At 45.0% G+C, this 26110-nt stretch overlaps 2 protein-coding genes across 4 annotated transcripts in view; both read left to right on the forward strand.

The window, feature by feature from the left end:
- The window catches only part of BACH2 (BTB domain and CNC homolog 2), a 353914-nt gene extending 347438 nt beyond the window's left edge, over positions 1-6476 (forward strand). Inside the window, exons 6-7 of the mRNA XM_060030226.1 lie at positions 491-697; positions 5845-6476. Coding sequence (XP_059886209.1) covers positions 491-697; positions 5845-6327 — 690 coding nt within the window. The 3' untranslated portion in view covers positions 6328-6476. The remainder of the gene's footprint in view (positions 1-490; positions 698-5844) is intronic.
- A 12598-nt stretch (positions 6477-19074) lies between these two features.
- CASP8AP2 (caspase 8 associated protein 2) overlaps positions 19075-26110 on the forward strand; it is a 41219-nt gene continuing 34183 nt past the window's right edge. For all 3 annotated transcript variants that reach the window (XM_060030230.1, XM_060030229.1, XM_060030227.1), the window contains exon 1: positions 19075-19133. The gene's annotated coding sequence lies outside the window, so the exon portion shown is untranslated. The remainder of the gene's footprint in view (positions 19134-26110) is intronic.

The raw sequence follows: 26110 nt of genomic DNA on the forward strand, positions 1-26110 counted from the left end.
TCTCCCTTATGCTGTTGTAACTACAGATTACACTGACTGTTTCATCTTTCCAGCATCTTCACGGTGTGCAGTGCTCTCTTCATTCAAGTGTTTTAGATGATTCTTCAGTTGATGTCTGTCTACAAATTGTCATTTTACTGAGTTGAGACTCAATGGGAGTAGGTTTCAACTAACTATAGAGCCCTTCTTACAAAAGTGCTGTAGCAACGGCAATGTATACATTTTCCAATATTTTCCATGCTGTTTGCTTCAAAGATCTCAGGAATAATAACCACATTATAATGTGTGTACTCACATTCTGTTTGATTATCTGCATATTACATCTTATTTATTTTTGAAACAGGAAAGAATAATCACTGCCTGCTTCAGTCGTTTTCAGAGTAGTTGGTCATTGTAAAAAGGAGGTTTTTCCAATTTTTGATGTTCCACCTGCCAGAATGAAAACAAAAATCCAGCTGCCATAATCATGTTCTGTTATTCTTGGTTCCAGGTCAAACTTCCCTTTCCTGTAGATCAAATCACAGATCTCCCAAGGAATGACTTCCAGATGATGATTAAGATGCACAAGCTAACCTCAGAGCAGTTAGAGTTCATTCACGACGTCCGCCGGCGCAGCAAGAACCGCATCGCGGCCCAGCGCTGCCGCAAGAGGAAGCTGGACTGTATTCAGAACTTAGAATGTGAAATCCGCAAACTGGTGAGTTGACCCGCCCTTTGCTGTCAGTAACCTGGAGTGACCGGGGCTGATGCAAAGTTACAGTAGCGAAGGCCAGAGAGGTAGAGAGAAGGCCACCGTTCAGGGAAGTTCGAGTTGATTTTTAAACGAGTTCTCAACAAAAATAATAGCTTTATATCTGTAATGCGTGTGTCTGTGCAGGTGAGTGATTGTTTGTCAGTATTTTATATCTTTTAGCCATTCGTATATTTTTTTAAATTTATTGACGTATAGTTGATTTACAATGTTGTGTTAATTTCTCTGTACAGCAAAGCGACTCAGTTATACATATATATACTCTTTTTCATATTCTTTTCCATTATGGTTTGTCACAGCATATTGAATATAGTTCCCTGTGCTCTACAGTAGGACCTTGTTGTTTATCCATTCTATATATAATAGTTTGCCTCTGCTAATCCCAAACTCCCATTCCTTCCCTCCCCAGAGGTGCTTCTTTTTTATTTTCCATTCAACATGTGCTGAGAGCTAACATTTACTGCATGCATATGTGGACCAGATATTATTCTAATCTCTTTCTGTAGGTGATCACATGTAATCCTCACATCAACCCTATGATTTAGGCTCTACTTTATCTCCATTTACAAAGGAGGAAACCAGAGTGCAGAGAGGTTAGGTAACTCCCCGCTATGTGGCAGAGCTTGAACGCAAACCCAGCTGCCTGATTCCAAATCTTATTTGCACTGCTTTCTCCCACCTCCCATGGAGGAGCGTAGGTTAGAAGCAGGACACCAGCCTACCACCAGGGGTCGCTCAGCCACGTGATCTCTTGAAGCCCTTCACAGCCCCAGGATCCTGAATTCTGCCTCAGAGTGGCCGTCACCTCCTCCCTGTGCCTGAGAGTATTTTGTCTCGGGGAATAATCTCCCATCTCCCACGCCTCCCCCTCACAAAGAGCTCTGCACTCCCTTCTCCTTGATAAGCAACCTTAAGCTGCAGGAAGTAAATCCAGGTGGCCTCTGGCTCCTGACTGTACCCTTGAAGGCAATTAACGCAACTTCATTCAGCTCAGCCTTTCTGCCGGCCAAATCCTGGAAACTCATCCCACATGCCCTGTCTGTGTCAGGCTGAAGAAGAGGGAGCCCATGGACTGTGGTCATGATCTAAGTTTGGGTCCTCAGGCTATACGTGGCGGTCCTTTGCCTCCTGGTAAGCCGTTGTCCTAACGAGAACCTAAGAGCAAAATAAGACATTTGAGAAGCCGAAGTAAATGTTACCTGTTATCAAGATAGTCCTGGACCTCGGGGTCTTTTTTTTTTTTCTCGCTTAATTTAATTAACACCAACCAAGCAGGGGAAATGTGCCCATGTTCAGCGGCTGCCATCACCTACAAAATAAAGGCCAAGCTCCTTAGCAAGTTGCACTGTGTTCTCTGTGATTCGGTCTACCCTCCAGCATCACCTTCCTCTCCCTTCTTGGAACTGGACCCCCAATAAAATCAAACTGGATGCACTTCCCCTCAGCCCCATCTCCTGCTGTTTCTACCTCTGTGCTCATGCCTCTGCTATTTCTCCTCTACCTCGGACAGTCCTCGACCGGTTTTTTCTCTGACGACATCCTTTGTTCCTTAAGAGTCAGGTTACTTTCACCTCTCCAAAAAGCCCCTTTCCTGAGTCCCTGGTGAAGCTGAACACCTGTCTTCAGGGCCCTGATCTGACCTCTGGCTTCATACTTACCACATTAGTCTTGCATTATCTGTGTATGTGTCTGTCTCCTCAGCCCTGGCCCTAGACTGTAGGTTCCTCACAACAAGTGAGGAGCCTCTCAGGAAATGTCTGTTGCCCTAAAATGTATTAGAAATTGTGACTGAGTCATAAGATTACAAATTCCTTCTTTCCTTCAAATTTTTCTTTAATGTTGTTTTAACAACAACAAAAATGTTTAATTTAAGCCAACATAAGGAAGCAAGTTATTGCTGCTGATGCGTGTGGGTCTTTGGAAAGCCTGCCGGGCTTAAGTGGGGACCCAAGCAAGGCTGAGCCTGCTGGGTATAAGGTTTCCGGGCCTTAAGCACATGTCTATAGTAAAATTCGGCCCTACACTCTTTTTCAGGTACGAGAATAACTGTTATCATCCATATTTGAGAAACGCCTGATTTTTTGTAATTAGCACTCTTCCCTGTGTAATTTTGTAATACTGAGCAAATAGGAAAGTCTAAGCCATACCCCTGGCAGATACCTAAAGCCCTTTGCTAATATTGTTCGGTTGAGAAACCAAGAAGGCGTCTCCTATTTCTCCCCCTGCTTTTTTGGAAACCCCTTGAGTAATGTGCTGCATTTCCCTGCTGAACGAGAGTGTCGCGTGCTCATCGATGTGCACCTGTGACTTAGAGCATCCTGTTCTTAACCGAGGCCTTGATTTATACTGCCTTTCCTGCAGAGAACCAAAACCCTGTCACGTGCAGCATTTCATCTTCTTCCCCCTAGAAGGTGGCCCAGGACCTTTCGTAGATCAGTGGACGTGGAGGGGTGGGTGGCTTGGCCAGGATGATGTGGCAGAATGGCGACCGCGATCCCTCCTGGGGCTGGTGTTGCCTCCCATTTTGCAGACTTGCAGGTCCAGGTAAGGAGGTCCAAGCTGCACAGCCACGAGTGTAAGATTTCTTCTCTTCGCCAGCCCTCCGGATGTGTTTTACTCCACACCCGCCCCCGCTCTGGGGAGTGGCGCCCTTTCCCGGTGGGCGGGGGCAGTCTGGTCCCGCCCCGCGAGGCCCGTCTCCCGCGCCCACTGGCTCCCGCCCGCACCCACGCGGTCTCCAGCACGCCACTCACTCTGCTTTTGCAAACTTGCGAAATGTATTCCTCTCGAGTTGCACTTGTACATCTGTTTATTTTTCATTTTTAAAACATGTTTTCTTGATAAATTTATAAATATTTTAGCAGGTGCCCTTTCCCCGTGTAAATCTCTGTCTCCGACACACATGTCCACACTGTCTGCCAGATTGCATTCGTCTTTCGGCACGTGCACCTCCCATGTAGGAGACCCACTGGTATGTTTGCTTCTCTCTCTCTCTCTCTCTCCCTCTCCCCGCCTCTTTTTCCCATCGTCTTGCATCCTCTCATCTCTCCTGCGCACCCTTGCAAAGGGTGAGGACTCACTTACTTCACAGCGCTTCAGATGTCCCGTTTCTCCATCCATTTCACTGCGTGCACCTCACGGAGCGTCCTCTTCTTCTCTCCTCACAGCTAGTTATGGGAAAACCTCCATCAGTCTCCTCTGTGGTGGCTAAATTCACCTCTCTGATGGGATGATGAATTTTAGTAACACAAGAGCTTATGTGGGGTTTCCTCTAAGGAGAATATCTCAGAACCCTGGGCTGGTACTCTAGGGCTCAGCCTTCTCACCTCTGTCCCTGCTTCCTGTGTCCAGAGAGAACTGCTCTTGGGACTCACTGCACAGTCCCCAGCCATCTGTGCCGTTGTGTTCAGTCCATCAGCTACAGAGGCCAGAGAGCCTACTGATATAGGATTTTTTTTTAAATAAATTTATTTATTTTTATTTTTGCCTGCATTGGGTCTTCGTTGCTGCGCGCGGGCTTTCTCTAGTTGCGGCGAGCGGGAGCTACTCTTCGTTGCGGTGCGTGGGCTTCTCGTTGCGGTGGCTTCTCTTGTGGAGCACGGGCTCTAGGCGCGTGGGCTTCAGTGGTTGTGGTGCACGGGCTCTAGAGAATAGGCTCAGTAGTTGCGGTGCACGGGCTTAGTTGCTCCGCAGCAGGTGGGATCTTCCTGGACCAGGGCTCGAACTCGTGTCCTCTGCATTGGCAGGTGGATGGATTCTTAACAACTGCGCCATCAGGGAAGTATAGGATTGAATCATGTGAAACTGCTGATGGTTGATTTTTTTTTTGCAATTTTCATTGTCTTTTTTCTAAATAGACTTGCTTTTTTCAGAGAAGTTTTAGGTTCACAGCAGAATTGAAGGGAAAATACAGAGTTCCCACCTGCCCTCTACCTCTGCACACTCACAGCCTCCCCAGAGTGGTACGTTTGTTACAACTGATGAAGTTATAATGACACATCGTAATCACTCCAAGTCCATAATTTACCTTAGGGTTCACTCTTGGTGTTGTATGTTCTATGGGTTTGGACAAATGTATAATGAATGGCATGTATCCACCATGACAGTGACATAGAGTAGCTTCATCTAAAAATCCTCTGTGCTTCAGCTCTTCATCCCTCCCTCCCCCACCCCACTCCTTAGCAAACACTGATCTTTTTACTATCGCTATGGGTTTGCCCTTTTACAGAATGTCATATAGTTGGAACTGATGGACTGTTTTTTGACCTTCAGAAGTCGCAACCTAATGCATTTGGGGGAGATTTTCAACTACAAGGTTTGGGACTGAGAGTTTTCCAATGGATTCTCTGCAAACCCCAAATTCCAGGAAACTGGAACCTTGATTCTCTGCAGTTTTCTGGTTGGTGGTGATTTTGCTGGTCACTCGGCTGGGCCTCAGAGAGGCATGAAAAGAAGCTACCACGGGGAAGGTGTCAGGGTCAGTGGCACATCTGGATGGGCTGCTCAGATGGGAGACTTGGCAGAAGTATGTGTCCAGGCTCTCATCTTTTAAGTTTCTAGATCCTGACCTAGTCATTTATGAGTTACACTATAATGTAGGATGCAAAAACCAACGCTGGAAAAGCCCTGGAACCTACTGTATAGCACAGGGAACTCTGCTCAATATTCTGTAATAACCTAAATGAGAAAAGAATTTGAAAAAGAATAGAAAAGAAATAATGAAGTGGGCTTGTATGATTCCATTTATATGAAATTCCAGAGAAGGTAGATCTATAGAGATAGAATGCAGGTGAGTGGTTGCCTGAGGCGGGGGGTAAGCATGGGGAGTGACTGCAGTGGAAGTGAAAGAGATTCTTGGGGTGATGGGACTGTTCTAAAATTGTATCATGGGATGGTTACACAACTTTATAAATTGACTACAAATCATTGATTGTTTCATACTTGAAATTAATGAATTTTATGGCATGTAAATTAAACCTCAATAAACCTGTTAAAATTTTTTTAAAAAGAAAAGAAAAGAAAAGCTCCAGAAAACAGGATGCTGGGTCCTCCCATTCAGGCTGGATCAGGCCTTTTCTCTTTCTTCTGTTCAGGTGTGTGAGAAAGAGAAGCTGTTGTCAGAGAGGAATCAGCTGAAAGCATGCATGGGGGAACTGCTGGACAACTTCTCCTGCCTTTCCCAGGAAGTCTGCAGAGATATCCAGAGCCCCGAGCAGATCCAGGCCCTGCATCGGTACTGCCCTGTCCTCAGACCCATGGGTCTCCCCACAGCCTCCGGTATGAACCCCGTGCCCTTGGGCGTGGAGCAGAACCTTGCCGCCCCCCAGTGTGCGGTGGAGGAAAGCGTGCCCTGCTGCTTGGAGCAGGGCACAGCGGCCCCCGGGCCCCCATGGGCGCCCAGCAGCGCCTCAGAGAACTGTACTTCTGCTCGGAGGCTGGAAGGCACTGACCCAGGAACCTTCTCAGACAGAGGACCTCCTCTGGAACCCAGGAGCCAAACGGTGACCGTGGACTTCTGCCAGGAAATGACTGATAAGTGTACAACCGATGAACAGCCCAGGAAAGATTACACCTAGTGACGGCCTGCCTCCTAATTCTCAACCCTCTCCCACCCAGGTGTCCATGGGTCAGCCTGCGGTGCCATTTGTCTGTCGTCTGGAAGAACCAAGAAGGAATTTGGTGCACACTACAGCAGTCTTAGCAGCAATACTGTTTCCAAGTATTCTCTCCTCCCTTCAAGCAGGAGCGATATATAGTTACCTTCACGATGGTGCTACCCCTTGCTCAGGCAAGGAAAGACGACAGTGCTGATGCTGTCTGTCTGTGGGTTCATTTCAGTCTTAACAGGGATAGACTATAACACCTCTAGGACCCAACCACGGATTTTTTTTCTCAGTGGCCCATGTCACAAACCCTATCTCAGGAATTTCTTCTGAATGTTCAATTTTTTTCATTGAAGACAGCTTCTATACACATCAAAGTTTTATAGCTAGACTGTACATATTATATATAATATATATATAAAATATATATCTCTCTCCATATGCAAAAGTCCTGCATGCCTCAATTTTCTCATCCTAAAACTGGAAACTTCGTTTCTCGTTTATAAACAGGTTCCAACATTCCTCTTCTTTTGTCTCTGACGCTAGAACTAGTTTGTAATTGTTAAGATGGTCGTTTTTCTTGCTTCACAGTTCACTTTCAAGTTGTGCTTATTTATGGACAGAATTCAATGTTGGAAGCTTTCTTTGAGGTTTTATTTCAGACCTTTTTTTGTTTGTTTGGTTTGGTTTGGGCACCATCAGATGGTGCCAGTTGAGTATCGTGGGTTTGGTTTTTTCTTGCAGATACTGTACAGTCAAGGTCAACTTTGCCACTTGCACTGAGTTTTGGGTCAAACCTATTTTCTTAAATGAAGTTGTCACTTCAGTATAACTCAAGTAAACTGTATATTCTTTGCTTTTAGTTAAAAAAGTAAAACAGTTAGCTAATTAAAAAAAGCACTCAGGTGATAATTATGTAGGAAAAAAACAATCTTGCCAAATAATGAATTCATCCTAGGATGTAGACAATAATCTGCTTGAATATTTTTATATTTCACCTCCTCCCCACCTTTTCCTAAGCAAAGTTTAAACGCAGAGAGTTCAGAGTTGATGCTGGATGTTCAGATTCCTAAGTGGGGAAAGAGTTTGGACGTCTCACTCAAAAGCGCATCGAAACAGCAGGAATCGTGATTTTGTACCAGAACTCAGCAGGCATTGGCTCCTAAATAGCAAGTTAGAACTGTTTTCTCAGCCCGGGAGTAAGTCCCATTCATTTCAACACTTCCCCGGGCCTCTGCTTGCTCTCGGAAGCATAGGATAGTAGGAACTTCTCCGTCGAACGACTTGGCTGCTCAGCAAGCCAGCTTCCCAGCCCAGGACCTGCCTCCTGCCAGGGACTCACCTGAGGGGGTCTGAATCACAGCCCTGGGGGTGCCGCCCTGAGGTGGCCGTCCTGGGGTTAACGCAGCTGGCCCAGAGTAGGAGAGAGCAGGACAGATGTTAGCCTGAGGTCTGTCCCTGACGCAGGCAAAAGCATTTCTTTCTCCCTTCTTTCTCCAAATGCTTTGAGTTGAATTCTGAGATTTTTCCACCCTTCTCTAGTCCGAAGGCAGATTTCTTTCTGAGGCTTTGGACACGACGTGGCCAGGAGCCCTCCCCGCCCCCCACTCACCAGGCACACACCTTACCCTCACCTGATGATCATTTCCTTCTCTTGCTGCAAAACTAGTTGGCTTGCAACCCACAGAGAGCAGCTTCCCTTGGCTCAGGGGGCACGTTGGCCCCTGGCCACGTTTACAGGAAGGTGTGCCGGACGCCACAGCCGGCGCAGGGGAGAGATCAGCTCCCTCCCTCCTCCGGGCCGGCTGCAGGAAAAGTCCTGAACAGTCTGATGTGGGGATGGGGTGGTGGGCAGTGGGGACTAGGTGGTTGATTTTGTTTCTTTATTTGTGCCATTCTTTGGAAGATATTAAAGCTGCATGTAAAAGGGGAAATTAGTATATGACGTAGGCGAAAAGTGAAATCATAGTAACATATGTTTTAGTATTAACTTTTTTCTGTACAAATATTAGTGCTAAATGTTTAAATATGTATGAATGCCAGAAATTTGTTGGTTCATGCGGTAGGATTAAAAAAAAAAAAAGGCTTTTCTTTGAAAATAGTTCCACTTTTAAAACCTGCCTCTGGGTTTTTGTTTCTTCTCACGTGTGTATGTATGGTGCGTGCTCGTCTGAGACAGACTGTGATCCAGCTCTGAGTTGGAGGTACCGTTTTTCTTGTGGCTGTTGGGATTTCTTGGCCTAGTAGAAGAGTTCTGTGCTTCACCGTGAGGTTTGCCTTTGGGAAATACTGGTGACAGCTCGAATTTAAACTCGTTGTGAATCATGTGATCCGTCACAGGCGTGTGTTCTGGTAGAAGAGTCGGCCAACAGTATTTTTTTGGTTTTTTAACTCTCTTGTTGCCTTTTTTAAGTGACCTCCTCTTCTTTGGAAAAAGGAATGTTTTCTGCTCATATTGTAACAAGGTCTAAACCAGCCCGTTGGCGTGACTGACCCTGGTACCAACACATGTGCATCTGGTAGTCATGGTCCCATTCGTGCCGTCCCCGTTCTGTTGTCCTGTGCGGCAGGCCTCCCGCTGGGGGGGGGAGGGGTGTCCTCTATTCCCCTCCCTGCTAACTCAGCCCACAGTCTCCTCCCACCAGCCCCTGCCTCGCCTTTCTTCCTCTGCCCCAGTCACACCCCTGCCACTCTGGCCGTGGGAACTGGTTAAAAACACTGCTGGAGAAACTGTCTTTCGATTTCTTAGAGATGTGAACAAGTTATTGGGATTTGGTTCACTATCGACCAGGAACAAGCGACTGGCTTTGTGCAATTGTTGACGTGACGCGTCTGTGTCTCTTACGGCTCCGAACCATGTGCTTGTCAAGATTATTTCCGGGTTGATTCAAAGGGAGGACTAGCTGGGGACCAGAGTCCAAGTTGCCTCAAGTGGAATTTTAAAAACCAGCCTGTCTCCTTTCCCTGGGATCCCTTAGTGCAACTCATGTCTTTTCTGAAATAGAAAAGCAAGTTAACAGCAAGGAATAGCATCTGCACGGCATGGTGACATTGAGTGGTATCTTTAAGGGTCCATCCTTACAGATATAAAGGACTCTTCCAGCTACAGAATGTTCAGGAGGGTCCCTGCGACAGGCGAGTTGTGTCTCCAGGTGGCTGGGCCAGGCATGGGCTGTTGGAACGGGGACAGTGGAGGTGGCCCTGTGGCTAGTTAACATCCGCCTGAAACTAGTCCTCCCGTCGGATCTGCCTTTGTTCTACTTGTGTCTCCGGACAACCTCACTTCGTTCAGGTTGGTCAGGCTTGGGCAGGTGCATGCTTTGCCGTATGTGTCTGTTTCTCTTCGTTATCTGGGGGTGCCTTGAATAAAAGAACTTCATGACATACTGATTCTGGAACAAAACTGTTGCAAAAACGAACAAAGAAAGAGCTGGCAAAGTTACTAGCCCACCTGCTCCTTCTCTTCTGGGTTCCCTAACAATGACTCAGGCGTCAGAGGTGATGCTGCACTAGGAAATGTTATTTTGTATAGTGTACAAGTAATTTATTAACTGTCTTTCTAAAGGTATGCTGCTTTTAAGATGCACTATGATTTTGGATTTAATCCTTGTGTTGCTTTCCCAAGGAAGTAAAAAAAAAAAAAAAAAAAAAAAAAAAAGGCTGGTTAGTATGTCAACTGCCACTTCTCCTTGAAAAGGAAGGCAGGGACCAGCAACAGGACTTGTATGAGGGGACTGCTAAAAGCCAGGTGGGCACACTGTGAAGTCCAGTGTACCATCAAGAGGTCTAAACCTACACTTTCTCTTTTAATGCTTTATGATTGCCATTAAAGAAGAAGAAACAAACAAAGGTGTGAAAATGTTACGCCTTTTAAGAAACCACTGAATCCTGCCCCTTCAAGCTGATCTACATGCTATGTTGAGCATAATCCTCCCCAAATGTGTAAAAGCCTGCAGAGCTCTTTCAAAACCCTATTAGCTACCTAGTTCTATACATTATACCCCATTTCAACTAGGAGCTGCTTAATACGTGACTTCAAACGGTGCCACTAGTGCTTAGCAATGGTTGGAGGAGTTGCCGATCAAGAAGGCAGCCAGAATCAAGTTTTGTCCTCAAATCACTATAAATAGGCAAAGAAACATACTTTTTTTTTTTTTTTTTTTTTAAGAATAAAGCTGGGACTCCCCTGGCGGTCCAGTGGTTAAGACTCTGCACTGTCAATGCAGGGGGCACGGGTTCAATCTCTGGTCAGGGAACTAAGATCCCACATGCCACACAGCACGGCCAAAAGATTAAAAAGAAAAAGAATAAAGCTGCTCACTGGACCATGAGTTGGTCTTTCGTCCCCAAATTGAGGATTTTGTAGGTTCAGTTCCTGGCGAGTCAGTCCTCAGATCAACGCCTGTGTGGAGTTGGCATTCGTGCGGGCAGTCTGTGTGCATGGGGGCCTTGTGTTCAAGCTGTGTGTGCCAAATACAGCCCGAGCCATCTCCTGACCCAGGCATCCAAGACGGATGCTGTAGAATAGAATATATTTGTACACAAAACTGCGCGCAAATAGTCTTTGTACATAGAAAAGACCTATTGTGGCAGATGGAGGATAAATTATTCAACCGACGGTGCAAAAACATTTCTTGCAAAGAAAAGTGTATAGTATTTTCCTACACTCCACCCTGGGAGATAATATTTATATCACGTGGATATCAGTGCATTTTCATTGTAATAGGAAAAGGATGCTGCCGTTTTGTGAAGAAAACCCACTTGGTTGCAGAGGCCCACTTTCGTAGCTTTGATTGCCTGTTGTGACGTGGTGTGTGCATTGCACTCTCAAGCAATGGACAAACAGCTCTGACTTTCCTTTCCATTCCAGTGGACTGACCTCAGATAACACAGTGGCCTCCTTAGACACAGAAGTGCACCCAGAGCCTTCATTTCAGGTAGACTCCCCTGCGGTGCCAAACGTTCCCATGGGGACAGGAAAGAGTGAAGGGACTTGGACAAAAAGGGTTTTTCCTACAGTTTGATGCTAAGTCTTCTACCAAAACATGTCTGGAGACAGAGGGGTGTCCTCCACATGAGTCCTAACAATGCATTTCGCGCGTGTAAATGCTGGGATGCCCGTTCATGCGCCGAGGTAAAAGACCTGCCACTTCTAGTGCGATCGGGAAGCTTCCACAGGCATGCAGGAGCTTCGGGCGCTGGTTAGACACGGTGAGCCATTCAAGGCAAGCACCACCTTTGCTTGTGAGGCCCGAAGGGCCCGTGAGAATTTGTTCCAGAACCAGTCTGATGCAAGTGCACCTCTAATCTATGCCTTACAAACTCCAGAGGCCATATTCAAAACAGGGTCTTCTCAGTGTATGCAAGGGGCTGCAGCCCCTCTCCTCTTCCTCCCCAGGTCAAACAATACGGACAGTTTTCACACATATCTACCTGTATAACCCTCTGTACCTCTCATAACTGGTCAACGACTGTAACAGGTTACATCAGGTGTTTTTCTACATACTTTTTACACAGATTCTATGCGATTAATGTAACTTAATTCAATGCATCATTTTATTGTACTAGTTCTTAGGCTTGTCTTTATTTTCTAAGTGATTGTGGTTTTTCTTGTGGTTTTTAATTGTAAAAAATGAAATGGCTGTTGATGCTTATTCTCTGTAACTAAGAATTTTTACTTTTTTGGGGAAAAAAAAAAGCATTGCTATGAACTAATGAATTGAAACTTCATTTACTCATTGTAAATATACTATTGTGCAAAAAAAAAAACTCAGTTGAATTGCTAGTGTTAACTGAATTTTGTCTAGACACCATTTCTGTTGATGAAATAAAGACATATCATTACACATTGTAAACTGATTTTCTCTGATCCCTATGTTAGAGATTACAGAGCTGGAGGCCTTAGGAACTCTTTCCTCCCAGAGAAGCCACGTCTCTTCCTCTTGTTTGGTTATCTGCTACCTGATTAATCTGATTAGAAATCTTAAAAATGTGATAACTAATGGGATTCCTCAACTCCCAATTTTAAAAATCCCTAGTGCCGGGACTTCCCTGGTGGTCCAGTGGTTAAGACTCCATGCTCCCAGTGCAAGGGGCATGGGTTCAATCTCTGGTTGGGGAAGTAAGACCCCGCATGCCACACAGCACAGCCAAAAACACCCCACAAAAATCCCTAGTGCCTGAGAGTAAACAAAAGGCATTAAGCCCAGTTTCCTGATTTTGATATTGTGTTATAGCTATGCAAAACGTCACCATTGGGGGAAGCTGGGTGAAGAATATTGTTTCTTCAGGGCATGTGAATCTACAATTATCTGAAAATAATAGGTTTAATTGAAAATAAAAAGGTAATGAAAGTAAATGGGGAAGAGGAAAAACCAATGCCAAGATGCAGTGAATTGCACGGCAAGGATTTTAGAATTGTGATTAGGGTGTACATACATCTAAGCCAGAAAAGAATATTGATCATTTGAGTCTTGGATTTTGACGTAAAGGGAAAACAAGCTATTGAATGGTGGGCAGGCCAGACAACTTGAGTACACGGGACTCATAAGTGGTCTGGCCAAGCTGGCAGTGAGGATGGATTCACGTGATGGCAGGAGAATGCAGTGCTGCCGGGATCTGAGCTTCCAGAATGCATGGCCTTACCCCACCGACCAGGTGGGAAAACTGAAATTACCAGTTGCTGAACTCCACTCCCTCCACGGGCTCCCCACTGAGGCGAGGGCTTCAGGGACCATATAACGGGGTTAGCAGACGTGCACTGTTGTGAAACATCTTAGGTGTCAGAGGTAAAACAGAGTCCTTTGCCTGAAGACATGAAGTTATTCAATCCATTCTAGGAAAACGGTGTGTCATGGTCCCAAAGTTTTCTGTAGGAAAACCTGGTCACTTCGAACTGATGGTCATATGCACCTTCGACCCCAACATTTGTGCTTGTGGCAGGAATGGCAATTGTGGTTTGATACAGAAGAAGGCCCTTATATCCTGCAGAAGGGAAGCATTCAAACACCACCCAGCCCCAAATGGGCGGCAGCCATTCTCTTTCCTACTTTGAATGTGCACCTTAGGTGTGACTTGTATCTACTTCCAGAGCACAGTGAGGAATCTCAGTCTGCCTACTCCCTGCCAGCAGGTCTGTTGTATGCTGTATGGAAAAAAGAATTGAGCTCTTCTTTGAAATAGTTCTAGAACTTTCCACCTTTCTCCAATTCATCACCCTCGCCTCCTCAGTTAGGATGCATCGGCAGGACCATACTCCACGTCTAATGCCAGCTTCTGATGGTGCCCAGAGTGGGATGGGCTTCCAATTCTCCCCACTGAGCACCTCTGCCTTCCTGGTATAAATGAATACGATACTTCCTGTTATCAGAGAATCCAGGTCCAGAGATATGGAGAAAGCCGCGCATCCCACATCACCTTATGAAATTTCCTTTCATTTGACTCAAGAGCATGATCCCTTCTGTCCCTACACCCACCCCCTGGCTCCTACAGATCCCAACATCTACTTGCTACTGGCTGCTTTGTCAACCAGAAAGAGGCATGACTGGTTCTCCGTGGCTAGTTTTCACTCCCTCTCCTTGAAGACAAATGTACCCGAGGCAGTGACCCTCATCCTAAAGCAATGGACGGAAACCTTCAGAGATACAGCAACATTTACTAGAAGCATTACATTTTACACTGCATCCTTTTAACTTCTTTTTTTAACCTCTATTTGTGCTGTACCGTTGATGACCCTATAAAGGCTTTTGAGAGTGAAGGAAATTTAAGTTACAATAAAAGCTATGGGGGAGGTGGGGAACGCTGCCATATGGGCTCTTGAAAGAGTCTCTCATAATAAACCTGCGGACAAGGCAGGACAAGACACCAGGGAATAAGGATTAGACTGGAGGGTTGCAAGTGATGGGTAACGTCTGGTCTTTGGCATCTATACATAAACATGCATGCACTCAGCCAGCACTGGGCTACATACTGGGCATCCAAGATTTAAAATGCACAGCCTTATCCTGAAAGCTTTCACAGGCTAGTCGGGTAGACAGATGTACAAACAAATCATTGTGCAGGGGGCTCATGATGGTCACAGACAAGAGAGAGGGCAGGGCTTCCTGGGAGGAGCATGGGCCTCAAAGCAACTAGATTTGGGTTTGAGTTCCAGCTGCAAAACAGGCACTTCAGTTGGAATTTCGCTGTGGGGCGAGTCACTTGATCTCTCTGAGCCTTCTCTGATCTATAACATGAGGACAGACAACAACTTTACGCAGTTGCACGCGGTATAGATCATGTGGCCTAAGCACCTGGAATATTGTATGCCCCTTCAAATGGCACTCATCTGGGCTTGGCCCCAGCATCGTTTTCACCCACCTGGTCTTCACAGGCTCTTCTACCAATTCATTGTGGAAAAGATCACACCCCTCTTCACATCTCCACACCTCACTTCCTCCTCTGCAAATTGGAACAGAGAAGACTCAGGAGCCATTTGGGCTAGAAGCACAGACCAGCCCCAGCCAGCACTGGGCTCCCTTCTGCAAAATCCTGGGCAGTTACCCAGGGTATTAGGGTTCTCCAGAGAGACGGAACCAATAGGAGATTTTATAGAGAGACAGATATAGATACAGGTTGACTGATTGGTTGATTTGTTTGTATTGGCCCACACAATTATGGAGGCTAAGAAATTCCACAATCTATCTTTTGCAAGCTGGAGGCCCAGGAAAGCCAGTGGCATAGTTCTGAGAACTATAGAGCCAATGATATAAGTCCCAGTCCAAGGGAGAAGGCAGATGTTCCAGCTCCAATAGAAAGCAAATTCTGTTTGCTTTCTCCAAATAATTTGCAGGCATCTTTATTTACCACAACTAGATGCACTTTTTGAAATTTCTAACAAATTTCCAGAGCACTTTCATCTAAATTATTTGAGTAAGAGAATTTTTTAAAACTGTAAAAAATACTATCACTGGAAATGTTAAGCCTGCCTAGCCACTTACCCATATTCAGGATACTGAGTCTCTTGCACTTGTTCCTTTTGATAGACTCCCCCTCCTTCTTCATCCTGCTCTCTGCCCTTAGGAGCTAACCTGTTCAGGCGATGAGGATTCTCAGCAGATCTCCCTTCCAGTGGAAAATAGTATTTAGAAATCCTGATCTGGGTCTCAGGTGTGTTAATGACATATTGCTACAGGGTATCATTGCTTCCAGACCCTTTAAGGAACAGAAATAAGGGATATGTATTTTAAAAACTCATGAGTTCATGCTGACATTTCCACTTCACACAAAATAGTATAGGATTTCACCCCTAATTTTTTTTTATTTCATGCTTGGATCTCTTTTCTCTTTCACTAAATATCTTAATTCCTAAAAATATTAACATATTACATATTTCTTTATCCTACAATATACATAAAATAGTTTTAAAATTACAATGTTAATACTAACAGTAAAACTGCTGCGTGAGGTATAAGATTTCTTTGCAGTTCTTTTAGTCCTTAGAGTATATCCCACTCATGATGTACAGTCAGAGTGCTGTGTTCAAATGTCACTTAAAATAATGATTTCGCTACAATGAGGTATCACCTCACACCAGTCAGAATGGCCATCATCAAAAAATCTGCAAACAATAAATGCTGGAGAGGGTGTGGAGAAAAGGGAACCCTCTTGCACTGTTGGTGGGAATGTAAATTGACACAGCCACTATGGAGAACAGTATGGAGGTTCCTTAAAAAACTAAAAATAGAATTACCATATGACCCAGCAATCCCACTACTGGGCATATACCCTGAGAAGACCATAATTCAAAAAGAGACATGTACCACAATGTTCACTGCAGCTCTATTTACAAAAGTCAGGACATGGAAGCAACCTAAGTGTCCATTGACAGATGAATGGATAAAGAAGATGTGGCACATATATACAATTGAATATTACTCAGCCATAAAAAGAAACGAAATTGAGTTATTTGTAGTGAGGTGGATGGACATAGAGTCTGTCATACAGAGTGAAGTAAGTCACAAAGAGAAAAACAAATACCGTATGCTAACACATATATATGGAATCTAAAAAAAAAAAAATGGTCATGAAGAACCTAGGGGCAGGATGGGAATAAAGACACAGACCTACTAGAGAATGGACTTGAGGACATGGGGAAGGGGAAGGGGAAGCTGGGACAAAGTGAGAATCCCACGCGGAGAGTGACATGGACATATATACACTACCAAATGTAAAATAGATAGCTAGTGGGAAGCAGCCGCATAGCACAGGGAGATCAGCTCGGTGCTTTGTGATCCCCTAGAGGGGTGGGATAGGGAGGGTGGGAGGGAGATGCAAGAGGGAGGAGATATGGGGATATATGTATATGCATAACTGATTCACTTTGTTATAAAGCAGAAACTAACACACCATTGTAAAGCAATTATACTCCAATAAAGATGTTAAAAAAATAATGATTTTGTCTATGTGGTTATATTTCTCTTGTTTACACAGTTTCATGTATTGAGATTTATTTTCCATTTCTGCATTTTTTCTTTCTGATTTAATTCAATCTTTTAATATATGAAACACTTCCATAGTTCAAAAGTAAAAGGTTATAAAAAGGCAAACAACACTTTAAATAGGTAAAATATATGGTATGTGAATTATATCTAAATATCTAAATAAAATATCTAAAGAAAAGCCATGCATATTTCCATGTAAAAATACTTAAGTGGTGGTTTCAAGATACCATACAGTACCCTTTTTATGAGGTTCTAATGTATCATTATGCAAAAACAAGCAAATATATGTATATTATTTTCCTCATTCTTTCATTGTACTTTTTTCCCCTTAACACTATATCTCATAGATTACATGAAGATCTTCTTCAGAAATTGCTTTTACGTTAGCAACATTTGCAATTGTGAGTTCAGACTCCATAAAGCAAATCTACTACTTTGTTTCCTTAAGAAAAATACTGATTCCTTCAGTTGGCTTCTGTAAGTATGCCAAATTGGCAATGAGGTCTTTCCAAGCAAATATTTTTATACCCAGCTTCCCCCCTCCCCCATTAAAGAGAGTACCAGTAAAAATGAGAGACTTTGTAAGGGCTTAAATTATAAGGTCATTCTTTTCTGGAAGATAATTTTGCTGGAAATCTTAAGTTATTTTTGAGGCACATATGCTATTTTCTCAATAAATATTTTTTGATGAATGCTATCATTAAGCACTCATGGTGAAAACCAGTATTCAACCAATTGCTAAGTTTTGTCACTTTCATCTCCTACATATTCTAAAATCAATCCCCTAGCCTACCTGCCATCTCCCTCAGGTCCTCATCTTCTCTAGCCTGGATCACAGCAACAGCATCTCAAAATCCTGCTTCTCAAGGCCGACAGATCTTACTAATGCAAATGAGATCACCAGCACCCCAAGCTTAAAATCCTTCAGTGGCGCTCCCCAACCCCGCCCTAAGACGAGCCCTTATGGCGGCTTCAAAGTCTCACCCCTTCCTCCCTCTCCAGCCTCACCTCGCGCTTTATGCTCCAGCAACACCGAATGCCTTGTGATTGCACACCGTCTACTCTTTCCCTTTCCACTACCTGGAATGCTGGCTGACTAACTTCTCTTCAGAAGCGAAGGTAGGTGGTTGGGGGAGAATCTAGGAAACCAGTATTCTTCCAGAGAACATTTTCTCCCAAATGGGGCCTTTTTGAAAACTTTAAAAATATGCAATAAATTGTTATGACAGTTGCAAATTGTTAAAGTGGACAAAACAGGAGGAAAGGACTAGGGATCAAGATCAAATCCCTCGTTGAGGCAGCAGCGGAAGTTGGCTTTATTTCCCCACCAATCAATGGCGCAGGCCCAGCCTCCGGAGGCTAGACCCTACAGGCACCTCAGATTCCTGCAGGTTCTAAGAGTCGACGCCGGTAGTCTACCTCTAAAAAGCACTCCTCTCTCTCCTACCCCACTGGCCTGGTATCCCCTCCTTGAAGCTCCAAACTCCCTGAGGTAAATTGCTTATCATTCAGTAAAGTGTCTGAGGGAAAACAGTGCTTACTCGGTTAACAATCAATCGAATTAATAGAATAAAGAACTAAATAGGGCTTCCCTGGTGGCGCAGTGGTTGCGAATCCGCCTGCCAACACGGGGACACGGGTTCAAGCTCTGGTTCGGGAAGATCCCACATGCCGCGGAGCAACTAAGCCCGTGCGCCGCAACTACTGAGCCTGCCCTCTAGAGTCCGGGACACAACTACTGAGTCCGAGTGCCGCAACTACTGAAGCCCACGCGCCTAGAGCCCGTGCTCCGCAACAAGAGAAGCCACCGCAGTGAGAATCCCACGCGCCACAACGAAGAGTGGCCCCCGCGCGCAGCAGCAAAGACCCAACACAGCCAAAAATAAATAAATAAAAATTTATTTTAAAAAGAATAACTAAATAAATGACAGGGCCTTCTCAGATGTTACTTTCCCTTTCATTAAAGATCTTCTCCCAGACACCGCCCCTACATCGGCCAACGTTCTGCCCCTGCGGTAGCGGAGCCGCGCCCCTCCTTCCCCGTCAGCTCAGACCCCGCCCCTTTTCCTGAAGCCCCTAGAAGACTACGGGAGTTTGGCGCCAACCGTGTTTTTTTAATCCCTCCCAAAGGCGGGAACTAGGAATGTGCGCCGGGGACGTGCTTTGCGTCTGACTTGATTGGCCGTGGGCGCTCAGTCCCGCCTCCACGTGCTGATAGCGCTCTGGCATTGGTGGAGACTCCAGCGAGACCTCGGTGTCCAGAAAGGACCCCAGGTTGCCTTGGGCCAGGCGGGGCGGGTAAGTTGCTGTGGGGTTCTGGTCTGCGCGGGGCTGCTGGGGAAGAGGTTGCACTGCGCGGTAGTACTCTGAGCGGAGGCCGGCGGCGTCCGGGGAGCCAGGGAGTTGAAGGCAGCGGCGGAGTCTGTGGCGGGGGGATGGCGCGTCTGATGTCCGGGGCTCCCAGGAAGCCGCGTTCCCGCCGCCCTCGGATGCAGCTTCTGGGCTTTCACCCCCAATCCCTCTGTGGTCCCTCGAGAGTATCCGGGCGCGGGCGGGGACGAGGGTGAGCGCAGGTAGGAAGTGTCCTTTCGACCGCTCTTCCTGCCCCTCCCCCCCAAAACCAATCTTCCCTTGGAATGTACTCTTAAACCTTTCGGATGGGGTTTTCTGGAGGAATGGGTTTTTCCTGTGTCTGGTGATCGTTGATGTTGGTTGTTTCCTCTCTTATTACGCCCAGAGAAGTTGTTTATCTTAATCTCTACAGCGAAGAGAGTCATGCCTAACACATAGTAGGCCCTAAATCAGATGTGAATGTGTAATTCGTAGAATCTCAGGATTTGCGCTTCAGGCATCAAGTTGGCATTGATTCTGATTCTTCTCTGGTCTTTACCGTTCACCACAGCTCCAGTTCCAAACCTTGCCTCTCTTCGGGGCCCCTCCCCCATCTCACTCAGGGCTCCCCCATCTCACTCAGGGCTCCTTTGATTGGAGGCGGACAGAGGCCTTCAGGGCCAGAATCCCCATACTCCAGTTATCTCCTGGCGTTTCTTGCCATTTTACAAGAGCTCGCCCGTTAAAAAAGTTGTTATACTCTTCTGTCTAATGAATATTCTTGATTTTGTCATCTGGCTTTAGAGACAGCTGGGATCTAAGCCCAGATATGCTTTTTACCAGCTGTTTGACCTTGGGGCAAGTTTCTCTTATCTGTTTCCTCATCTGTAAATTGGGAAGAAGAATAGTCTGTACCCCATAGAACTTTTGGGAGTATTTAAAGTAAATTGATAATGTATTTAGAGCATTTAGGACAGTGTTTGGCACATAGTGTACAGTATATGTGGCGTTTGTTATTCTTTTCCCCTTAACATCTTTTTAGGGTTCTCGCTGTATTAAATGTTTCCCATGAGCCTAAAAATACACTCCCCTCTCCCCTGACTCTTTCTCTACACATTTTTGTTTTTCACTACAAATGTTTATTTCATTCCCTCGATTTTTTTCTTAAAGGAAACTGTCTCTTAAAGACGTTGTCCTTTCACAAAAGTCTCGGTGATCCTTCTCATCTGCTTCGACTTCACATCTGAATCCATTGGGATTGTTCCTCAAAAGATTATGAGTGAGCTTGCAACTCTTTTCTTGGTTCTCAACTTTGAAAATTTTGCCTCTTCACTTAGGTGCAACTCTCCTATCACAAGCAACTCTCATTGTATATTGAGATCCTCATTTGAGGAAAAGTGAGAGCAAGTGTGAAAAATCGTTCTTTGCAAGAGATTCTGATACATAAGTTTTCCTCCTCTCCTTCCTCTTTTCCTTTTCAAGAGACTCACTGGCCTTTATAATTTCAAGAGTAATCCCAGCTACAGCAATTATGTCTTTTTTTTTTCATTGGTGAAGTATAGTTGATTTACAATGTTGTGCTAGTTTCTGGTGTACAGCAAAGTGATTTAGTATATATTTATGTATATGTATATATATATTCTTTTTCATATTATTTTCCATTATGCTTTATTATAGGATATCGAATATAATTCCCTGTGCTACAGGACCTTGTTGTTTATTTTATATATAGTAGTGTGTATCTGCTAATCCCGAACTCCTAATTTATCCCTTCCCCATCCCCTTTCCCCTTTGATAACCATAAATTTGTTTTCTATGTCTGTGAGTCTGTTTCTATTTCGTAAATAAGTTCATTTGCATCATATTTTAGATTCCACGTATAAGTGCTAGCATATGGTATTTGGCTTTCTCTTTCTGATTTCACTCAGTATGACAATCTCCGGGTCCATCCATGTTGCTGCAGATGGCAATATTTCATTCTTTTTTATGGGCTGAGTAGTATTCCATTGTATATATGTACCACATCTTTTTTATCCATTCATCTCTCGATGGACTTTTAGGTTGCTTCCATGTCTTGGCTATTGCAAATAGTAGCAATTATGTCTTGTCTTCTGTGCTATATACTCCATTTTCCAACTGTCTATTTAGACATTTTCTGCTGGATGTTCGATAGATAATTCAACATGGCTTCTTTGGTTCTCCATTTCAGTTAAAAGCATGACTACCTTGTTATTAAAGCTAGGAACTGCAGAGTTGTCTGTAACAAATTGGGATTTTGATTAATTCAGCAAATATTTTTTTTATTACCTACCAACTTGTCAGGCTCTGTGCTGAGAGGTGGGGGTACAATGGTGAACAGAACAGAGCCAGGCCTGTTCTTAGTGGAGCTTATAGCCTAGCGCGTGAGGTGGATATTTCTCTAGGAATCCCACAAAAAAATGTAATCATAAACTGAAAAGAGGCCATGTAGAGAAAGGACAAAGTGGTAGAAGAATATTTAACAGAGGACCTGACCTAGTGGAGAGAAAGGGTAGCCAGGGAAGGCTCAAACATTACTTAAGCCACAGTAACACACATAGATGAGTTGAGTGAAGGAGAGCAGTGAGGAAAAAACACTCCCTGCAGAGGCGCTGTGGTGGGAGGGGCAAACTGTGTTCTAGGAGCTGAAGGAAGGCCAATATGATCAGGGCAGAGAATGGGGGAGAATGCCACAGACTAACCCTAGAGGAGTGGGGAGAGGCCGGGTCACTCAGGGCTTGGTAAGAAGACTTGTGACAAAATTTGTTTTTTAACCTAAGATCAGCTGGAAGCACTGAAGGGTTTTAAGCAGAGGAGGAAACATGATCAGATTTGCATTTTGAAAAGACAGCTCAGGCTGTGATTTTGAAACGGGCAAGATTGGATATTTGAATACCCATTCCCTTAAAATCTTTTTGATTCTGCTACAGAAATCTTTCAGGTCTGGTCCTAGTCTTTATTTCCACTAATAACTTAGTCATCCCTCATTGTCTCCTGCATTTTTTTTTTTGGCTGTGTTGGGTCTTCGTTGCTACGCGCAGGCTTTCTCTAGTTGCGGCAAGCGGGGGCTACTCTTTTTTTTTTTTTTTTTTTTTTCCCCCGGTATGCGGGCCTCTCACTGTTGTGGCCTCTCCCGTTGCGGAGTACAGACTCCGGACGCGCAGGCTCAGCGGCCACGGCTCACAGGCGCAGCCGCTCCGCGGCATGTGGGATCCTCCCGGACCGGGGCACGAACCCATGTCCCCTGCATCGGCAGGCGGACTCTCAACCACTGCGCCACCAGGGAAGCCCTTGGGGAGTGGGGGCTACTCTTAAGTTGCGGTGCGTGGGCTTCTCATTGCTGTGGCTTCTCTTGTTGTGGAGCACAGACTCTAGGCGTGCAGGCTTCAGTAGCTGTGGCTCGCGGGCTCTAGAGCACAGGCTCAATAGTTGTGGCGCACAGGCTTAGTTGCTCTGCGGCATGTGAGATCTTCCCGGACCAGGGCTCGTACCCATGTCCCCTGCATTGGCAGGCGAATTCTCAACTACTGCCGCACCAGGCAAACCCCTCTCCTGCATGTTTTAATAGCATTTTCTATCTCCCTTGCCACTAATATTTTCTATACTCTTCTTGCTAGAGTTGACCGTCTGAAAAGCGGATTTGATCATGATATTTCTCTGCTTTAAAAGCCTTCAGTGGTTCCCTCATTCCGTAGTGGATGAAGTCCAAGTATCGTAATTATATCACTGGACTTTTCTACAATCTCAATTCTCACATTCTAACCTCTGGGTATTGAAACCCAGGCTTGCTTGTGGACTCTTAGATAGATGCAGGGAGATGGTGTCAGGAAGTGTGTTTGCGAACACAAACCCAGTTTCACTGAACCTTGGGGTTTTGGAAACCTTGAGATAGTGAGTGATAGGGCTAGAAAGGTAGGTGCCTTTCTTGACTTTATTCAGTAGACATTGGGAAGTAATACAAAGTTTTTGAGCAGGAAGTGAGAGGAGCAGGATTGCTTTGGAAGAACTAACCGAACTGTTGTGTGTAACATGTGTTTGGAGAGGGGAGATAGCTAGATAGCTATAGTGGGGGGTCTGAAACAAATTTCGATAGCAAGAATGAGGAAAAGTGGGAGAAGCGTTGTAGGGTAGCATCAGTAGGGACTGATTAACTTTAAATTAATTAAAATTAATTACAGTTTAAACATCCAACTCGGGGCTTCCCTGGTGGCGCAGTGGTTGAGAATCTGCCTTCCAGTGCAGGGGACATGGGTTCGAGCCCTGGTCTGGGAAGATCCCACATGTCGCGGAGCAACTGGACCCGTGAGCCACAGCTACTGAGCCTCCGCATCTGGAGGCTGTGCTCCGCAACAGGCGAGGCCGTGACAGTGAGAGGCCCGCGCACCGCGATGAAGAGTGGCCCCCACTCGCCGCAACTAGAGAAAGCCCTCGCACAGAAACGAAGACCCAACACAGCCAAATAAATAAATAAAATTTATAAACATCATCCTTAGTGTGTTAGGCCAAATAATGGATTCCCCAATATGTCCATGTTCTAATCCCAGGAACCTATGAATATGTTGCTTTACGTGGCAAAAGAAACTTTGGAGGGAATTCCTTGGAGGTCCAGTGGTTAGGACTCTGCTTCCACTGCAGGGGGCATGGGTTCAATCCCTGGTTGGGGAACTGGGATCCCGCAAGTCACGTGATGTGGGCTCCCCTCCAAAAAAAAGAAACTTTGCAGATGTGATTAGGATTTTGAAATGGGTAGAGTATCCTGGATTATCCAGTTGGCCAGTATTATCATAAGGGTCCTTAAGAGGGAAGCAGGGGAGTAAGTGACAGGAAAGGCCATGTGATGACGGAAGCATGAGGAAGGTGGAGAGGGGAGCAAGTCTGACCATGGAAGCAGAGGTCAAGAGGTGAGATGTCACACTATTGGCTTTGAAGGTGGAAGAAGGAGCCACCAGCAAAGGAACATAAGCAGCTTCTAGAAGCTGGAAAGAGCAAAGAACAGTTTCTCCCCTACAGCCTCCAGGAGGAATGCAGCCCTCCTGAACCTTGATTTTTAGACCAGTGAGACTTCTGACCTCCAGAATGTAAGGTCATAAATTTGTGTTAAGCCATGAAGTTTGGTAGAGCAGCAATAGGAAACTAACGGTCATTCACACTGTGCATATTTCATGTACTCAATAGCTACATGTGGCTAGTAGCTACCATACTGGACAGCTCAGATATAGAACATTTTTTATCATCATAGAAAGCTCTGTTGGGCAGCACTGGTCTAAAATAATAGTTCTCAGAGTGTGATCCCCAGCAGCATTACCTGCGAACTTTTTAGAAATTCAGTTCTCAAGCCTCATCTCAGACCTACTGAATCAGAAACTTTGGAAATGGGCCCGTCAAATCTTGTGTTTTAAGTTCCCCAGGTTTTTCTTTTCTTTTTTTTTAAATAGACTTTATTTTTTTAGAGCATTTTTAAGTTCACAGCAAAGTTGAGCAAAAATGCAGAGTGTTTGCATATGCTTCCTGCGCCAACACACAACTTCCTCCCTCTATCAACATCTAACAACAGAGTGTTGCATTTGTTACAATTAGTGAACATTGTACACCATTGATACACAATCATTGGTACTTTGATACCTGATTATCACCCAAAGTCCAAAATTTACATTTGATAAGCCTTAGTTTTTAACCACTCTGCCAATCTCCTACCCTAATTGAAGGCCACTTTCCTGAGCGGGGGTTCAACTGAGACTTTGAAGGGTATGTAGAATTTCCAAAGCAGGGGGTTGGAAGGACATTTCAGGCAGGAGAGTTGTATAGAGAAAGAAGTAGAGGGATTTTTCAGGGTACTTGGCAAGTTTGACTTGAGCAAGAGGCCCCAAGCTTTAGTTAGTCAGTTGAGTATCAACCACATGAAGTTTGTCCTAAGCAATAATAGTCATGAAATCATGGGTTTAGAATGGAAGTTTTATTTTTGAATCCCCATTGAAATAAATATGTTCATCTTTGAAAAATATTTGGTTATATGCCACTAAAATTATCCCTAGAGCCCCCAGTGATAGTCATGCCCCATTCTGGAAAACACTACCATAGGGAATTACTGGAGGTGCCCTGGGGAGGTAGGATGAGGCCAGTGTTTTGTTGAGCAAAAGTCATCTGTGTCCCAAGTAAGCTGCCTGCTGCTGTTCATAATTCTCTAGCCCCAGACCTACCAGCATATTTGATCCTGTCTTTCCTGGCTGGCAACACTTTGGTGGCTCCCTGTTCTCTTCTAGATAGAAGAGGAAATGCCTTAACATAACCTACAAGGTCCTTGGGGATCCTGGGATAGGCCTACCATGGCCCCATCAGGCTGGTGAAGAGAGGGAGACGGGAGACACGGAGGATCTCCTGGAAGAAGTGACAACTGAGCTGAAGTCTAGCTGATTTAGGGGAGAGAACTAGGTGATGGAGGTGAAGAGCTTTTTTAGGTAGAAGGAACAGCATCTGCAAATTTCCTGAGGCAGGAAGGAACAATGTGCATGTGAGCACCTGAAAGAGGCACTAGAGGAAGAGTCAGGGAGAGGAGTTTGCAGGGGCCAGACCCTGCCTGCAGTCCCTGGAGGCATCACGAGCATTGTGATCTTAATGCCGTGCCTTACGAAACTTCTCCAGGATTTTCTGTTGCATGTTAAAGTTTAAGGAACACTTTAGAAGGCAGATGATTCCAGTAGAGATTGGTAAATGCAATAATGACATGTTCAGCATGTTGATAGAATAAGGGATTGGGAATTAACTATGCCTCTAAAAAGTTTTTTTTTTTTTTGGCTGCATTGGGTCTTCGTCGCTACGTGTGGGCTTTCTCTACTTGCGGTGAGCGGGGGCTACTTTTAAGTTGCGGTGCGTGGGCTTCTCATTGCATTGGCTTCTCTTGTTGCGGAGCACAGGCTCTAGGCGTGCGA

The sequence above is a fragment of the Delphinus delphis genome, chromosome 14, assembly GCF_949987515.2.
Source record: "Delphinus delphis chromosome 14, mDelDel1.2, whole genome shotgun sequence".
Lineage (NCBI taxonomy): Eukaryota > Metazoa > Chordata > Mammalia > Artiodactyla > Delphinidae > Delphinus > Delphinus delphis.